The 15,595-nt window shown below is 42.5% G+C and overlaps 1 protein-coding gene across 1 annotated transcript in view; it reads right to left on the reverse strand.

Moving 5' to 3' along the window:
- Positions 1 to 8,298: 8,298 nt before the first annotated feature.
- npy2rl (neuropeptide Y receptor Y2, like) overlaps positions 8,299 to 15,595 on the reverse strand; it is a 37,300-nt gene continuing 30,003 nt past the window's right edge. The window contains exons 4-6 of the mRNA XM_074624199.1: positions 14,116 to 14,281; positions 9,728 to 9,881; positions 8,299 to 8,924 (exon numbers count right to left, since the gene is read on the reverse strand). Of these exons, the coding sequence (XP_074480300.1) occupies positions 8,340 to 8,924; positions 9,728 to 9,881; positions 14,116 to 14,281 (905 nt within the window). The 3' untranslated portion in view covers positions 8,299 to 8,339. The remainder of the gene's footprint in view (positions 8,925 to 9,727; positions 9,882 to 14,115; positions 14,282 to 15,595) is intronic.

Raw genomic sequence — 15,595 nt, forward strand, 5'->3', positions numbered from 1 at the left:
CAGAGCCGTGGTCGGGGCCATAGATTCTAACTTACTGATATTTCAGAGCCATGGTCAGGGCCATAGATTGTAACTTACTGATATTTCAGAGCCGTGGTCGGGGCCATAGATTCTAACTTACTGATATTTCAGAGCCGTGTTAACTTTTTAAAGTATCTTTAGGCAAATGAAGTTTTTTGAAATGTATAATAATTATACACCCACCCATCTGGTGCTGAACTAAACTGTATGATCCATCAATTAAAACTATATAATTATAAACGGTACGGTTCTGTCTGGTTCATGCTGTTTGTTTAGTAAGTAGGAACTCTGTCTTAACACCATTACACTCTTACAGGATTGATGTTTTTGTTTTTGAGATAATTAAGTCATCAAATTATAACAACCCGTATATGAAGTCTAGTTTCTTGGTGTTTTATGTGCAAAACAAAACTGCAGAATCTGTATTCATCTGCTGCTTCAGCCGGAAAAACAAACTACACTCCAGCTCTCCGCCTGTTTGCACAATGCATATCAAGATGGAAAGTTCTCCAAGTCCCGGTTGCCTTGGAGACCTGCATACTCTCACTTACAGCTAATTTACATCTGCCGAGAATAAACTAATTAGATTAGACATGGAACAGCTACCATGCAAATGAACCTTGCAACCCTCACACACACACATGCTACTGTACAGTAAAACACATCTGATTTACATCTCTATGCCTGAATATATTATGCTTTTTTTGTACAATAGAAATTCACAATGTAAACAAATTGCTTGACTTATTGATGGAAATTCAACATTTTGTGTTTGTCAGCTGAACATTATTGAAAATGTATGTTTGATTTACTGCTGTTTACACAAATATTAATGTAAACAAGCCTTTAACAATTTGGAATATGCATTGTACCTTCATGGAAACGTCCACTCTGAAACATGTTTTAAACACAAACCTTTCTTGGACGTGAACTAAAACTTAAGTTCACCTTGTTAAATGATTATCTGGTAATTTAGATTAATTACTTTATAAACTGAGTTTTCTTATTTATAATAAAGTGAACATCTCTTTTTAAATCAAAGACAGCTTTCTGGTTTGTTGCCAGATGTTGTACGTTTCTAAGCGGAACTTTGCTAAACTTTGGTTAACTCCGTATTATTGCAAAGACTTTCATTTATATAGTATGTATGGAAGGCGCAAATAAATAGCACGACATTTTAAGGACATTCTTCGTGTCATGATAACGCATTTTAGGCTTTTCCATGTCATTCAATGCTGCGTCGTTACCGTGAAATGGTCACCGTTATGTTTAGGCAACGTATTCTCGTACGACGGTTCAAATGATATCTTATGAAAAGTTATTCCTCATTTTCTGTTCATTTTCCTACGAATGTCCAGCACCAATTTCCGCTCCAGTCTTTTCAAATAAACTTCCATCTTCACAGCAAACAACTTGGTCAGCTTTAGGAAAAGATTGACTTAGTTAGGTTGAGGTAGCAAAACTACTTAGTTAGGTTTATGCAACAAAACTACTTAGTTAGGTTTATACAACAAAACTACTTAGTGAGGTTTAGGCAACAAAACTATTTAGTTAGGTTTATGCAACAAAACTACTTAGTGAGGTTTAGGCAACAAAACTATTTAGTTACGCTTATGCAAAAAAACTACATAGTTAGGTTTAGGCAACAAAACTACTTAGTTAGTTTTAGGCAACTAAATATTTAGTTGGGTTTAGGAAAAGATCGACTTGGTTAGGATTAGGCAACAAAACTACTTAATTGGGTTTAGGAAGCAAAACTACTTAGTTGGGTTTTGGCAATAAAACTACTTAGTTAGGTTTAGGAAAAGATCGACTTGGTTAGGTTTAGGCAACAAAACTGTCCTCACTCTCAAGGTCTAAAACTCTTTGTCCTCACAAAGATATATGTACGAGAACACATACACACACACACACACACACACAGACGGTAAGAAAGAGCCCAGAGGCGTGTTTGTGCTTGAGAACATTACATCTGTTGTTGGACGCCGGTAAAGGCCAACACTTTGTGCTTGGTTACAGTCTTTCACACGGTCAATATTTACACAGAATGATACCATAAACAACATTACAGCCATGTTACAAAGCAGTTTACATTCATGTTTGATAAAAGGTCAAAGCAGCATCTGTGTCCTCCCGTTCACAAACCTCGCCAGAATACATCAGAACATTATCTTTAATTCTTCTTAATTCTTTTCTTCAGATGGCAGAAAAAAGGCTGAAAGACACACAAGGAGCATTTAAATGGGAGGTTCATGAATGACGTCATCTTGTTTACTTTCAGTCCTCCGAGATTGTCCCACAGTGTCGGCACACTTTACCAATGTTATGCTAGCTAGTGTTACAAACTTGATGGGAATTATTTGCATATATATACTGTATATACAGTATATACAGTATATATAAAATGATATAAATTGTGCAACAATAAACTGTTAAAATAACTGAAATATAGCATTATTAATATTTAATAAACATGATTAATTATGTCTTTGTTTGTTAACAGGAAAATAACTATTAACTAAGTTCAATTAACTATTAATTTACCATTTATAAATGATGGTTATTATAAAATTCTGTTATGTGTGCTGTTATCTAGACAACGTTTCTTTATGGAAACTGGTCATTACAATAACTTGTTGATATTTATTACCATAAATAGACTTTAGGAGTCGTAGTTAACTTCAGTTTTTATGTCCGCATGCTTAGATTTTTTACCATTTTCTACCATTCTTTGCACGGATGACTCAGCCAGGACGGTTTTACGGACGCACCAAAAATAACTCAAGTCCCAACTCTACGATGACGTGTCATTGCACTGCATTGTGGGATAACTTTGGGGATTAAGAGCAAGCCGGATGACGTCAAACTGTCTTTGTGAACCTCCATTTGAACCCGCTTCCACAAAGTCAACTGTAAAAAAAAACATCCAATTCAAATCCAGGGATTATAACTCAGGATGCTGTTATTATTAAACTAAAGCACATTATGGTTTACTGTTTGAGTCATTCGCCTGGAAAAAATGTTGGATACAGTGAGGTTTGCGAGCCGTAGTTTTTCCACAATATAATTTAGCAGCTGGAGGTTGTTTTTTTTTGTCAAGAATGTGTTTGTGACTATGCATTTAGTCATACCAAAAAAAATTAAACAGACATTTCTCCTAACTGTCTTGTGTTTGTCCTCAGAGACACCGTTTCCAGCTTTCTGAGACATGCATTCACGGGGGTAACGAGAGCGGAGAGGAGCGGAAACGAGGACGGAGATCAACAGCTGATAAGGTTCGGTGGGAGGGAACAGAGAGGATTGTGGGATTTAAAGAGGGAAAAGACAAGAGAGGGACACAGAGGCTAAGTCCCGAGACACACAGGGAACGCCAGGAGCGCGTGGCGGCTGCGTGATTCACACGTCGGGTGTTCACACCAGCTGTGTTTCTGCTGCGTTTCTGCTGCTGCTGCAGCTCTTTCTTTCTACATAGAGTTTGCCTTTTAATATCCATTTAATTTCATTATAAATATAATTTATATTTATTTTAGACAGAGAAAGGTTTAGAAATGTGTGGTAGTTTGTAAATAAAAGTAATAATCCACAATTAAAACCCCGTACTTTATTCATTCATGGAGCTCTCCAAGTCACTGCATGTTCTACAACACTGTCCGGCACGTATTTCAGAATAAAAGCCTTGTGTTAACAAATGAAGGAATTCTGTCCAAGAAAAAACGCTTGAGGGCTTTTATTTTTAAATGAAAGCAGGAAGTGTTGATTTAAAAATAAGTCTTTACCTTTTTTTAATCTCCGTAACATATTCTACAGATAGACATGGAAACTGTTGTTGCTGTGAACCGTGCGGCACGTGTCAAAAATAGGCGAGACCTTGAATCTCTAAAAGAGACGCAGCTGAAACGCGGTCAGTGTGGCTGCTTTAACCTGTTAACACGGACGGCGAAATAAAAAACAACAGGTAACGCAGCCGCCACGCGCTTCTGACCGTTCTAGTGTGTGCCGGGCTTAAGACCCTAAAATCTGCCGTGTATTTGATCCCATTTTACAACACCTGTGTGTGTGTGACTATTATTTATTTAACAGCATTTAACTAATAGCTGCTGGAATGATCATTCACATCGTGCAAAAGGTTTGCAGGTCGTTAATCAGTCGGCTGTTGTTTACACTAAATTAACATGTTGACACAGCCGGAGGGAAACTGAGCGCTCTAATCACAATTAAAGTTTAAACGCGTAATGAAACAACCTTTGCTAATAACATTTTGAACAATGAATGTAATTTGTGTGCATGTGCTGTTGGGAGGGGAGCTTCCTGGCTGTCGGTGTGGTCACTAGTGAGAACATACCTCCGGGGTAGTAACTGTCCATATAGAGCAGTCAGTTTGATTTCCTCCTACACCCGGTACATCGGCACACACCAGACAGTTAATGAGTTCAGCCTGCCGGGCAGCACCTGCACTGGAGCATGATGGGATATAGCTGTGGGTGGGGGGCGAGAGATAGTGTGGAGGAGGGCGAAGTGCAAATAAATGAATGTGACTCAGGCGGAAATCATGGCCGTGACATTCAGCATAGAACTGTAAATAAATGTTATTTTGGGGGGTACCATTATCTAATAATGGCTCTCTACCACGACAGGAACTTTTAGGAACCTGTAAGTTCATTGTTTTTTCCCGGTTTCAGACGAACACATTCTCACTCGTCAAATACAGCAGCGCTACGCTTCAAACCGTGACGCTCTACGTCACCTCTCTTACAAAACCGTCTGCTACTTCAGCACCACGGACAGCGCCATGGTTTATCAATACACAGCACAGTTAGGCCACTGAGCCGTGGTCGGGGCCATAGATTCTGACTTACTGTCATTTCAGAGCCATGGTCGGGGCCATAGATTCTGACTTACTGATATTTTAGAGCCGTGGTCGGGACCATAGATTCTAATTTACTGACATTTCAGAGCCGTGGTCGGGACCATAGATTCTAACTTACTGACATTTCAGAGCCATGGTCGGGGCCATAGATTCTAACTTACTGACATTTCAGAGCCGTGGTCGGGACCATAGATTCTAACTTACTGACATTTCAGAGCCATGGTCGGGACCATAGATTCTAACTGACTGACATTTCAGAGCCATGGTCAGGGCCATAGATTCTAACTTACCGATATTTCAGAGCCACGGTCGGGGCCATAGATTCTAACTTACTGATATTCCAGAGCCGTGGTCGGGACATATATTCTAACTTACTGATATTTCAGAGCCGTGGTCGGGGCCATAGATTCTACTGATATTTCAGAGCCGTGGTCGGGGCCATAGATTCTAACTTGATATTTATGCCACCATAACTACGTAGAGTGTCGTAGTTTGACCAAGCGGCTGTATTTGACGACTTCAGCAGCGCTTCATCTTTACGATTTTTTTTTACTTTTTTAAGAAAAAATTAAATATTAGTGATGCAGCATTCGCGGTCTTGCTACTTCCAGGTTACTGTTGGAAATGTTACTTGATTTTTGTACCACCCCGAACGTTGCTGGGACAACGCTGCACAATCTACAGTTCAAAAGGAGAAATAAATAACAAGGCAGCGTAGCAGACGTTCCCTGCGGTGCCTAATCTAAACACTAGACCTGTGTTATTAATCACAGTGTTGCATTCGTTCCTCCGAGAGAACCCGGAACTTGGATTTAGTTCCACCGCCTGAGCTGTGCCGAAATTTAAGGATCAGGAGCTGTGGAAACAAAAGCAGAACCAGTGACGAGTTCAGTTCCTGTCGTGGAAAAAGGGCCTATAAGGCACCGTATATCACTTACAAGCCATTAATAAAGAACAACGTTTGGGTTGCCAGGTTGTAAACAGTCCGTGTCGGCTCGCTGCCGTCAGTGTGTGAATGAGAGGCAAAAATTGTAAAGTGCTTCGGATAAAAGCATCATATTAATGCAGTTCACCTGAAACCTACTCATCTAGACGCCGACCTACATTTAACCTTTTGATTGGAAAATTCAGATGTCTGTTTCATCCCTCTGTTTGTCTCTGTTTAAAGGGACACATCAGAGCGTGTTTCTAGGTCACTGCACATGTTTTTAAAAGTAGTATAAAGCCTTTAGTGTCTGTGTGAAGTCTCATACATGTTGAGTCGACGTCGGCTGAAGACTAAAAGTTATAGAAGTAAAAAAAAAGTCATCTCTGCTGCACACTGCATTAGCTGCTACGAGCGTAACACACCAGAATACATCAGACCGGCACATACGGGTAGAAACCAAGATCAAGCATCTTGACCTGATTTATTTTGGGTATGTCTGTCTAGTCCAGGGGTCAGCAACCTTTACTATCAAAAGAGACATTTTAGGCAAAGAAAGAAAAAAAACAATCTGTCTGGAGCTGCAAAACATTTTGATATTAGGGCCACACTGAGGGAAAAACATCTGAGATTTACAGAATAAAGTCATAACTTTTTATAACTTTCGTAATATTACGAAAAAAAGGCAGAATTTTACGAGAAAAAAGTCGTACTATTACGAGAAAAAAGTCGTAATATTACGAGAAAAAAGTCGTACTATTACGAGAAAAAAGTCGTAATATTACGAGAAAAAAGTCGTAATATTACGAGAAAAAAGTCGTAACGTTATGAGAATAAAGTCATAATACTACTTTTTTTCTTGTAATATTATGACTTTATTCTCGTAATATTACGACTTTTTTTTCTTATAAACCTACGACTTTATTCTCTAAATCTCAGATTTATATATTTTTCCTCAATGTGGCCCTAATACTCCGTCGTACCGTCGTACCATATACCTACAACAATGATAAATAAAAATGAAGATGTAAACAAAAAAACAGTTATTCATTTCCATTTTTATAAATCCACAGGGAGCCACTGGAGAGGAGCTGAAGAGCTGCAGGTTGCTGACCCCGTGTTTAGGTGAACCACACCTTCCAGCACCTCTAGAGCTGAAGAGGTTGATGATCTTATCCCATTATGTCGTGCTGATGAACCTCCGGGACAAAGATGCGTAACTCAAATGGTTGGCTAAACGTTGCAGGCGCCCATATTTAACCAAATCACCTTAGACCACCTTAAAATAACGACCCGCGTGTTACCTTGTGAAATATGTGAAATCTCAGCTGGAGTTTGGTTTGAACTCGACAGACCGTCCAGTCAGTAATGAAGGATCTTGTCGCTGCTGTTTCACACTAAGTTGCAGCCTGTTCGTTTGAAGCTTCTCTCTTGTCGCTACATGCCGTCTTTTTTTTCTTTTTCCTCATTATCCCACATTTCACTCTCGTCGCTCCTCACACTGATCCTCTCATCACTTTTTTCTTGCTCTCTGAAAAAGAATCTGAGTCGCTTGTACTTGGACCGCTTTCCCACATCCCTCTAAGTCGTAACGTCCACCTCTGTCTTTTATTCTGTTTCCCACTCTGACATCTTTTCTGTAGGATGAATCCACATTAAACACACATTTTTTCATTACATAACAATGTCTGACGTTTCACAAAGCTTGCATCATGCATCCTCGTCCTCCTCCTGAACTCAAAAAATCTGAGATTTTAAATTTTTTTTTAGGGCTTTTCTTTCACCTGACAAATTCATTTTTGCACGGTTCCACCAGCGGCCTCCGATTTCGTACGCTTTTCAGAAGGCGCGTGGACAATCAGCTCATATCCCTCGCAGTAAAGGAAGCTGCTGCTGCTGCCCACATTTCGCAGCTTCAATCCCCACAACCTGCTTACGTCCCCCCCCCCACCCCCTTGTAAGCCACTCTGGGTTAAATGTACCAGCTAAATGCTTCACATGTGGAATGACGATGGAGTAGAGCCCTATTTTAACAAGATTTGCATTAAAAGTCCAAGGTTATAGTAGAATCAGCCGAACGTCATCTTTCTTTTCAGAACTTTTCCACTCAGTCAGTGTCGCAAATCCTTCATGCAAAGCTGACTTTCACTCGAACAAATCCCCCCCCAAAAAAGGTCCTTCGCCACAATGAGGTCACGTCCTCAAAGGGGACAGCGCTTCGATCGGTCGAGGAGACCTCGAGTCACCCGGCAGCTCCTCTCCTGTCATTCTTTTAAGTCCCGCTCGTCTTTGCCTCCTCTTCTATTTCGGGCTTCGATAAAACTCTTTAATCCCCCCGTCGCCTCGCTCTCACTCTGTTGTTTCTATTTCCTCTCACATCTTTATCTCCCCTCCGTCTCCATCTCGTTTTCTCCTATTGTCTTCCGGGAAACAAAACATTTCCTGACAACGATTTTCTTTTCCTCCCCGGCCTCTTCCTCCGTCGCCTCCATCGACCTCCTCACACCTCCCTCCTCCCTCAGGCTCTCACACGTCGGTGGCGTTCAGGTGGGTGGACACCACATCCTGGGTTTCAAGCACAATCTTCTTCGCCCTCCCTCCTCCGCCTCCTCCTGCTCCTCCGACGGGGTGAATGCTGTCCAGCCGGCCGCTCCTCCCCCTCTCCCCTGCCCTGCGACACTTGAAGACGGCGAGGAAGGCGGCGCGGTAGTTGCGGTTCATCCAGCCGTACAGCAGCGGGTTGGCGAAGGTGGAGCACATGGCGACCACGTGGAAGACGGTGTAGAGCAGGCGGAAGTCGCGCATGTCCAGCACCGTGCTGTCGATGTCCGTGGCCAGCTGGAAGGCGTGGAAGGGCAGCCAGCTGACAGCGAACACCACCACCATGGTCACCAGCATCTTGGTGGTTTTGCGGCGCCGGCGGTGGCGCTCTGAGCCGGCGCTGCTGCTGCCGCCGCTCTCCGCCGGGCTGACGTGGCCGCGCAGTTTGGACCAGATGCGGGCGTAGGCGAAGGAGATGATGGAAAGCGGCAGGAAGTACTGCAGGATCAACATGGAGATGCTGTAGACAGTGCCGTCGGTGTTTTTACCGGGCCACTTCTCCGTACACACCTGCAGGACAAAAGACATGTTCACTTTAGTTTAACCCTCTGAGACCCGCGGGAATGAAGAGGCTGTATCAGGTTCAGACAATGGAGTGAAGATACTGATATGAAACTAGAAAACCTGATGAATCCATCGGTACCAACTACGTCATACTAGCTTGTCGGGAAGGAGGTTAAATAACGCTCCAAACTTAGGTGACATTTTGGAGGAAAGGGTTAGGGTAAGGGTTTTTGCGACAGCCAAACTCCAAGATAGCGAGAGCAAAAAACCAAGATGACGACAGCCAAAAACCAAGATAGCGACGGCTAAAAACGAAGATGACGACGGCCAAAAACCAAGATGATGACGGCCAAAAACCAAGATGACGACGGCCAAAAACTAAGATGATGACGGCCAAAAACCAAGATGATGACGGCCAAAAACCAAGATGACGACGGCTAAAAACCAAGATGACGACGGCCAAAAACCAAGATGAAGATGGCCAAAAACCAAGATGGTGTCGGCGAAAAATGCCTAACTCGAGGCTTCAAAGCTGTAGTCCACACACCAGTAGGTAACGTCATGGTGACGACGTCCACTTCTTCTATACAGTCTGTGGTTGAGGCCCTTGTTAAATAAACTAATAAACTAAAGGGGCCTTGAATGTCTGTAGCAACATTCACATCAATCCATCCAATAGTAACCGGAAAGGAGTGGAAAGCGTGGTGATGAAAGGAGTGAGGGGAGGACGGGAGGGAGAGATGAAAGAGTTGAAAGAGAGGAGGATAGGTAGCAGGCAGATCAAAGACATGGCGGAGGACTGATCGTACCTGGATGGTGTGTCCAGGCTCCAGGGTGAAGGAGCCGTACTCTCTGAAGATGGCCAGAGGGCTGGCGAGCACGGCGCTCAGCACCCACGTCAGCGCTATCACCCCGAAACACACGTCCTTACGCATCCGGGTCTCCAGGTGGTACACGATACACCTGAAACACACAACCGCAACACGTTTTTTTCTCTTTAGCAGAGGGGATGGCTGTTAGAGATTAATAATGAATGACGGAACACATGTATGTTTTCAGTGAAGGTAAAAATACAGGTTAAACTCCCACATTCTGATGCTGGTAAATGTTTTATGGGACTCTGGGCGGTCATTGTGGTCATATCTCAGAGAAATCCTGGTTGAATAAAAATAAACACACGTGTGCACGGTGACTACGTGCACTTCTTCTATACAGTCTATGGTTGAGGCCCTTGTTAAATAAACTAGTAAACTAAAGGGGCCTTGAATATCTGTAGCAACATTCACATCAATCCATCCAATAGTTGTCAAGATGTTTCACTCCTAAAGATGTCAACCTGATGGGGGCGCTAGAGGATAAGTCACCAAACTCAGTTGAACTCATCCTTTGGGGACCAATACCAGTCCGACCAACATCAGCATTATTATCCAATCGCTAGTGTGGCTAATAATAAAAACAAAACAAACACTGAAAAGACCTTATTCATTCCACTTTTCTTCCATTATACGTGGAAGCAAACTTCAGTAATCACCTCTTCTGTCTTCCAAAAGTAAAAAAGTCTTGGCTTCAGCTTATTCAGCACAATAACAGTGTTGACAAGCAGGAGAGAAAGTGCTTCTCGGGTTTCTCGTTCTGTCCTCCAGTAAGCATTAGAGTCGACTCGGCTCCAGAGCTGTAAATGGCCTGGCAGCACAATGTGCTTCGGTTTTGCTTACTAGAAACGAGCCAAGTGGGTCTCTGTGGTCTTCTGGCAGCCGTCTGTTGTTTTGCATATTGGATCAAAAGTTGGCGAAGCTGCATTTAGCTTTTTACAGTCCCTGCTGATGCACCGACCTGAGAGGAGCCGTGGCCAAAATGTAACCTCTTTAAAAGTAGGACTCCAACTTTTGATTCCTCTCAAAGTCAAAGACAAAGTTTATTCTGTTAAATTTACCTCCACGCTAATCTCTATAAACAGATATGAATGTAGAGGCTGTCGGTAACGGGGCAGGATTTTGGTATCGGAATCGTTCTGTTTCCCATTTGTGGACTGACTAGTGTTGACCAAATATACCATGAAAGAAGGGGATGCTACTTTGTGATGGACAGGTCGCTATCGCGGCGTTGTCCGGTACAACTTTAACCCTTTCACAGTGTGTTTTCAGTTCATCAAAGTTAATTGTAACATTTTTGGTCGCCTGAAAATGTTTTATCCAGCGTTCAGTTGTACTCACTTCTGGTTGCAGAAAACCAAGATGGTGACGGCAAAAAACCAACAGGGCGATTGCAAAAAACCAAGATGGCGACGGCCTGAAACCAAGATGGCGACGGCCAAAACCAACATGGCAACGGCCAAAAAGCAAGATGGCGATGGCCAAAAAGCAAGATAGCAACGGCCAAAAACCAAGAAGATGACAGCCAAAAACTAACATGGCGACGACCAAAAAGGAAGATGGCGAAAGCTTAAAACCAAGATGGTGAAAGCAAAAAAACACGATGGTGAAAGCCAAAAATGGTGAAAGCAAAAAAACACGATGGTGAAAGCAAAAAACCACGATGGTGAAAGCCAAAAACCACGATGGTGAAAGCCAAAAACCACGATGGTGAAAGCAAAAAAACAAGATGGTGAAAGCTAAAAACCAGGATAGCGAAGGCCCAAAACCACAATGGTGAGGGCCAAAAACCACGATGGTGACGGCAACAAACCACGATGGTGACAGCCAAAAACCACGATGGTGAAAGCCAAAAACCACGAGGATGAAAGCCAAAAACCACGATGGTGAAAGCCAAAAACCACGATGGTGAAAGCCAAAAACCACGATGGTGAAAGCCAAAAATGGTGAAAGCAAAAAAACACGATGGTGAAAGCAAAAAAACATGATGGTGAAAGCCAAAAACCACGATGGTGAAAGCCAAAAACCACGATGGTGAAAGCAAAAAAACAAGATGGTGAAAGCTAAAAACCAGGATAGCGAAGGCCCAAAACCACAATGGTGAGGGCCAAAAACCACGATGGTGACGGCAACAAACCACGATGGTGACAGCCAAAAACCACGATGGTGAAAGCCAAAAACCACGAGGATGAAAGCCAAAAACCACGATGGTGAAAGCCAAAAACCACGAGGATGAAAGCCAAAAACCACGATGGTGAAAGCCAAAAACCACGAGGATGAAAGCCAAAAACCACAATGATGAAAGCCAAAAACCACGATGGTGAAAGCCAAAAACCACGATGGTGAAAGCCAAAAACCACGATGGTGAAAGCCAAAAACCACGAGGATGAAAGCCAAAAACCATGATGGTGAAAGCCAAAAACCACGAGGATGAAAGCCAAAAACCACGATGGTGAAAGCCAAAAACCACGAGGATGAAAGCCAAAAACCACGAAGAGGAAGTCTTGGCCCAGATATCCACTGGCTACATCAGAAGCCCAGAAATATGGCCGTTGCTCCCAGAGGCTGATGGTCATCAAACTGATAGCCGATTTCTCATATGGCCGATAATTTAATTTCCTCTTTGGAGCTCGTTATGTTAAGTATCGGCTGAGGATGATGATGATGATGAAGATATCAGTATGCAGAATGATCTTTTTGGCCTGTGCAGCTAATGATGATCATGAAATGATTCTTATTTATTTATTTGTCAGGAACCATCTGCTGACAACATCCAGTTCAAACAGCGAGCGGAGACGCTTTGTAGCAGGTTTCTCTGTGCGGTCTCCGGACAGGTGGACGCAGAACACACCAACAACGACAACAGATTGAGGACGCCGGTGAGAGGACGGAATATGTTTATTACAGACGTGTTGGTGCTTCATTTAAATCTTTAAAGCAAACTTTTAGCACACCTTCTCCGTGTAGCTCACGACTGTTCTGTTGCAGAGTCATCTGCACTCCACACACGAGCCGCTGTATAATCAGGTCTGCAGGGTCACGCGGGTTAAAATCATGGAAATGAGCCATTGTTCATCTAAAACCTCGCCGCGCCGCCACTCTTAACACCTAGACCTTTATTCCTCTTTTTCCTGAGAGCAGCTGGATTCTGGTGGAAATTACTTTTAGATTTTTACATATTTGTCGTTTAGAGGACGTCAGCACAAAGCGAGCGAGCAGCTTCAGAGTCCTGCTGGTGGCTCAACCTTTTGACTTCTGCGTAGCTTCCCTCCATCGTAACGTTTCAATGTCACTTTGTTCAACTTTTGCTACTAGATGCATTAAAAAGACTAAATATTCACAATTATACTTCACGTTTTAACCAGGCGAGCTAACGCTGTTAGTTCAGTTACACCTGGAGAGATGAGGGGAACAGTAATGTTGTGGGAAATACAATAAATTAGGGATGATATTATGTATTTGGAGATTTCAACAAGAAGAAATATTACTTCCACAACAGCTGGAATTAATGCATTTCTTTCTTTTGTTTTTGCATATAAAAAATTTAATATTATCTGAGATTATGAAGTCATGCACTTAGAAGAAAAAACTCACAAATTTAGGGGAAAAACTTGAATATTATCTAAGATCATAAAGTCATACATTTACGAGGAAAATGTTTGAATATTGTCTGAGATTATAAAGTTATAAATTTACGAGAATAAATGTCACCATAATAAACATCGCTTCCCTTTCCAAGGTTGGATCAACCTCCTCACACCACAGACGTCGCCGTTAAACACTGCGGTAATGTGAGCCTCAGAGTGCTAAATATATTAATTATATTAGTATTTATTTATAATCATCAAAGAACACACAATGAACACAAAAGAAAACGTGTATATGTCTCTTTCAGGACCTTTCTTACCATCCTCACCATAAGAACACGGGAGATAAATTTGTAAATTTAATCTCAGAGAATTTCAGAATTTATTTCCCGCATAACTGAGTTTTTTTTCATAAATTTACGACTTTAATCTCGGAAATTTGTCCGTTTTTTCTCGTAGATTTACGGCTTTAATCTCAGAGAATATCAGTTTTTCTTGTAAATTTATTGACTTTAATCTCAGAGAATATCTGAGGGGTTTTTTCTGCGACTTTAATCTCGTAAATTCTAAATTTTTTCTCAGATTATTACATCTCACCCCCCTGCTCCATAATTTCCTTTTTTTTTAAACCTACAATGGCCCTAATATGCCGTCGTATTACCCTGTATAACTGCCACACACACATGTTAACAGACCACAAACACTGATCCCCCCCGCCCCGCTCTAAGCCCCACCCACCTGTGGCGGTCCAGGGCGATGACGTTGAGCGTCACCGTGGAGACGTGCACGGCGAGCCCCTGGGCGTAGGGCAGCAGGAAGCAGAGGGTGCCGCCGAACTTCCACTCGCCCTGCAGCGTGTAGACGAGGGTGAAGGGGAGGCACAGCGTGTTCACCAGCAGGTCAGCTGGAAACCGAGAAGACAGGAAGTTACTGAATATATCATTAAACAAACGTGTTCATTGAAACCCTTCTAAACCCTCAAGAAGCTGGACATAACAGGAAATCAAATGTTTTCTTTCTAAAAGAGAACTCTTTGCAGTTTACCAGCACAAATCAGAAGCCCATCCCTGGTTCACAGCTGAACATCATAATCCATCGTTATATGAAACCATAGAAACTGTCAGCGGAACATATCTGTAACCGCCGCCACCTACACATCAGAACAGAATGAATTATGACGTTACATAACCAGTTTGTAATTTAATCACCAGAGCTTTCTTTGTCTTTATCCACTTTAACCACGGTTCCTTTACGCTTCAGCAAAATGAAATAAACACAAAACAACCGGTGAGCGTCAGATCTACAACCACAAAGAGAGACGCCATCTGCTCAGACAGACAGCAGGTCACATGATCAGTCACGTCCACCTCTGGATGTGCGAGCGTCAACATCTGTCGCGTTCTTCAATCTTGATTTGAAAAAAAGTTACACAAACTGAAACACTTCCTGCATCGTATCAGGAACGTTTCCTGCGTTTAAACGATTCAGAACCATTTTAATCCCAGAGGAATGGTGCAAGGACCTTTTTCTCTTTTCACAGTACAAACAAAATAGTTTATACAAAGACGAGTCTTGCTTGATGATGCAAACAGTTGCCTTCATTTTTGTATGTGGTTTATGGAGCTCAGTGTTCTCTGCACCACTATAGGCAGTACTTAAAGGTCCCGTATAAATTACGTAACAAATGTACAGTAAAATAAGTCAACGTTGACTTTGGGTTTCACACAATATACTTCTACAATATTATTGCTTCCTGGGTGGAAAGTAACGCTAGAGGGGTACCCCGTGTGTCGGTCTCGGTATCTGACGAGTTGGGGTGAGAATGTGTTGGTATTTCAGTGTTAAATATTAAAAACGTGGATGAGTAAAGCGAGCCACAGTCCGCTTTACTGTCGTCCCGGTGGCCAACAGACAACAACCTCAATGAACAGTCTCTTTGTTTAAAGGTGTCACATCTGTAAAACGTTATGTCACATCTGTAAAACGTTTATATAGCAGTGGAGCTCTTCTCCTGAAAGAATGACAGATACTTTGTCCCTGCTCTGACCTCCAACGAGATGTGACCCGGCAGGGACTGACCCGGCATCCCGGAAGGGGGGTCGGGCCAAGTCTGCAACCCCTCAATCAGTTCGGGATGTTTCATCTGTGATAAGGGCATCGTGCCAAATCGTGTTAGAGAAAAATAAAAGCTGCAGGGTCTCTTTTGGTTTCCCAATTG

Source organism: Sebastes fasciatus, chromosome 22 (assembly GCF_043250625.1).
Source record: "Sebastes fasciatus isolate fSebFas1 chromosome 22, fSebFas1.pri, whole genome shotgun sequence".
NCBI lineage: Eukaryota > Metazoa > Chordata > Actinopteri > Perciformes > Sebastidae > Sebastes > Sebastes fasciatus.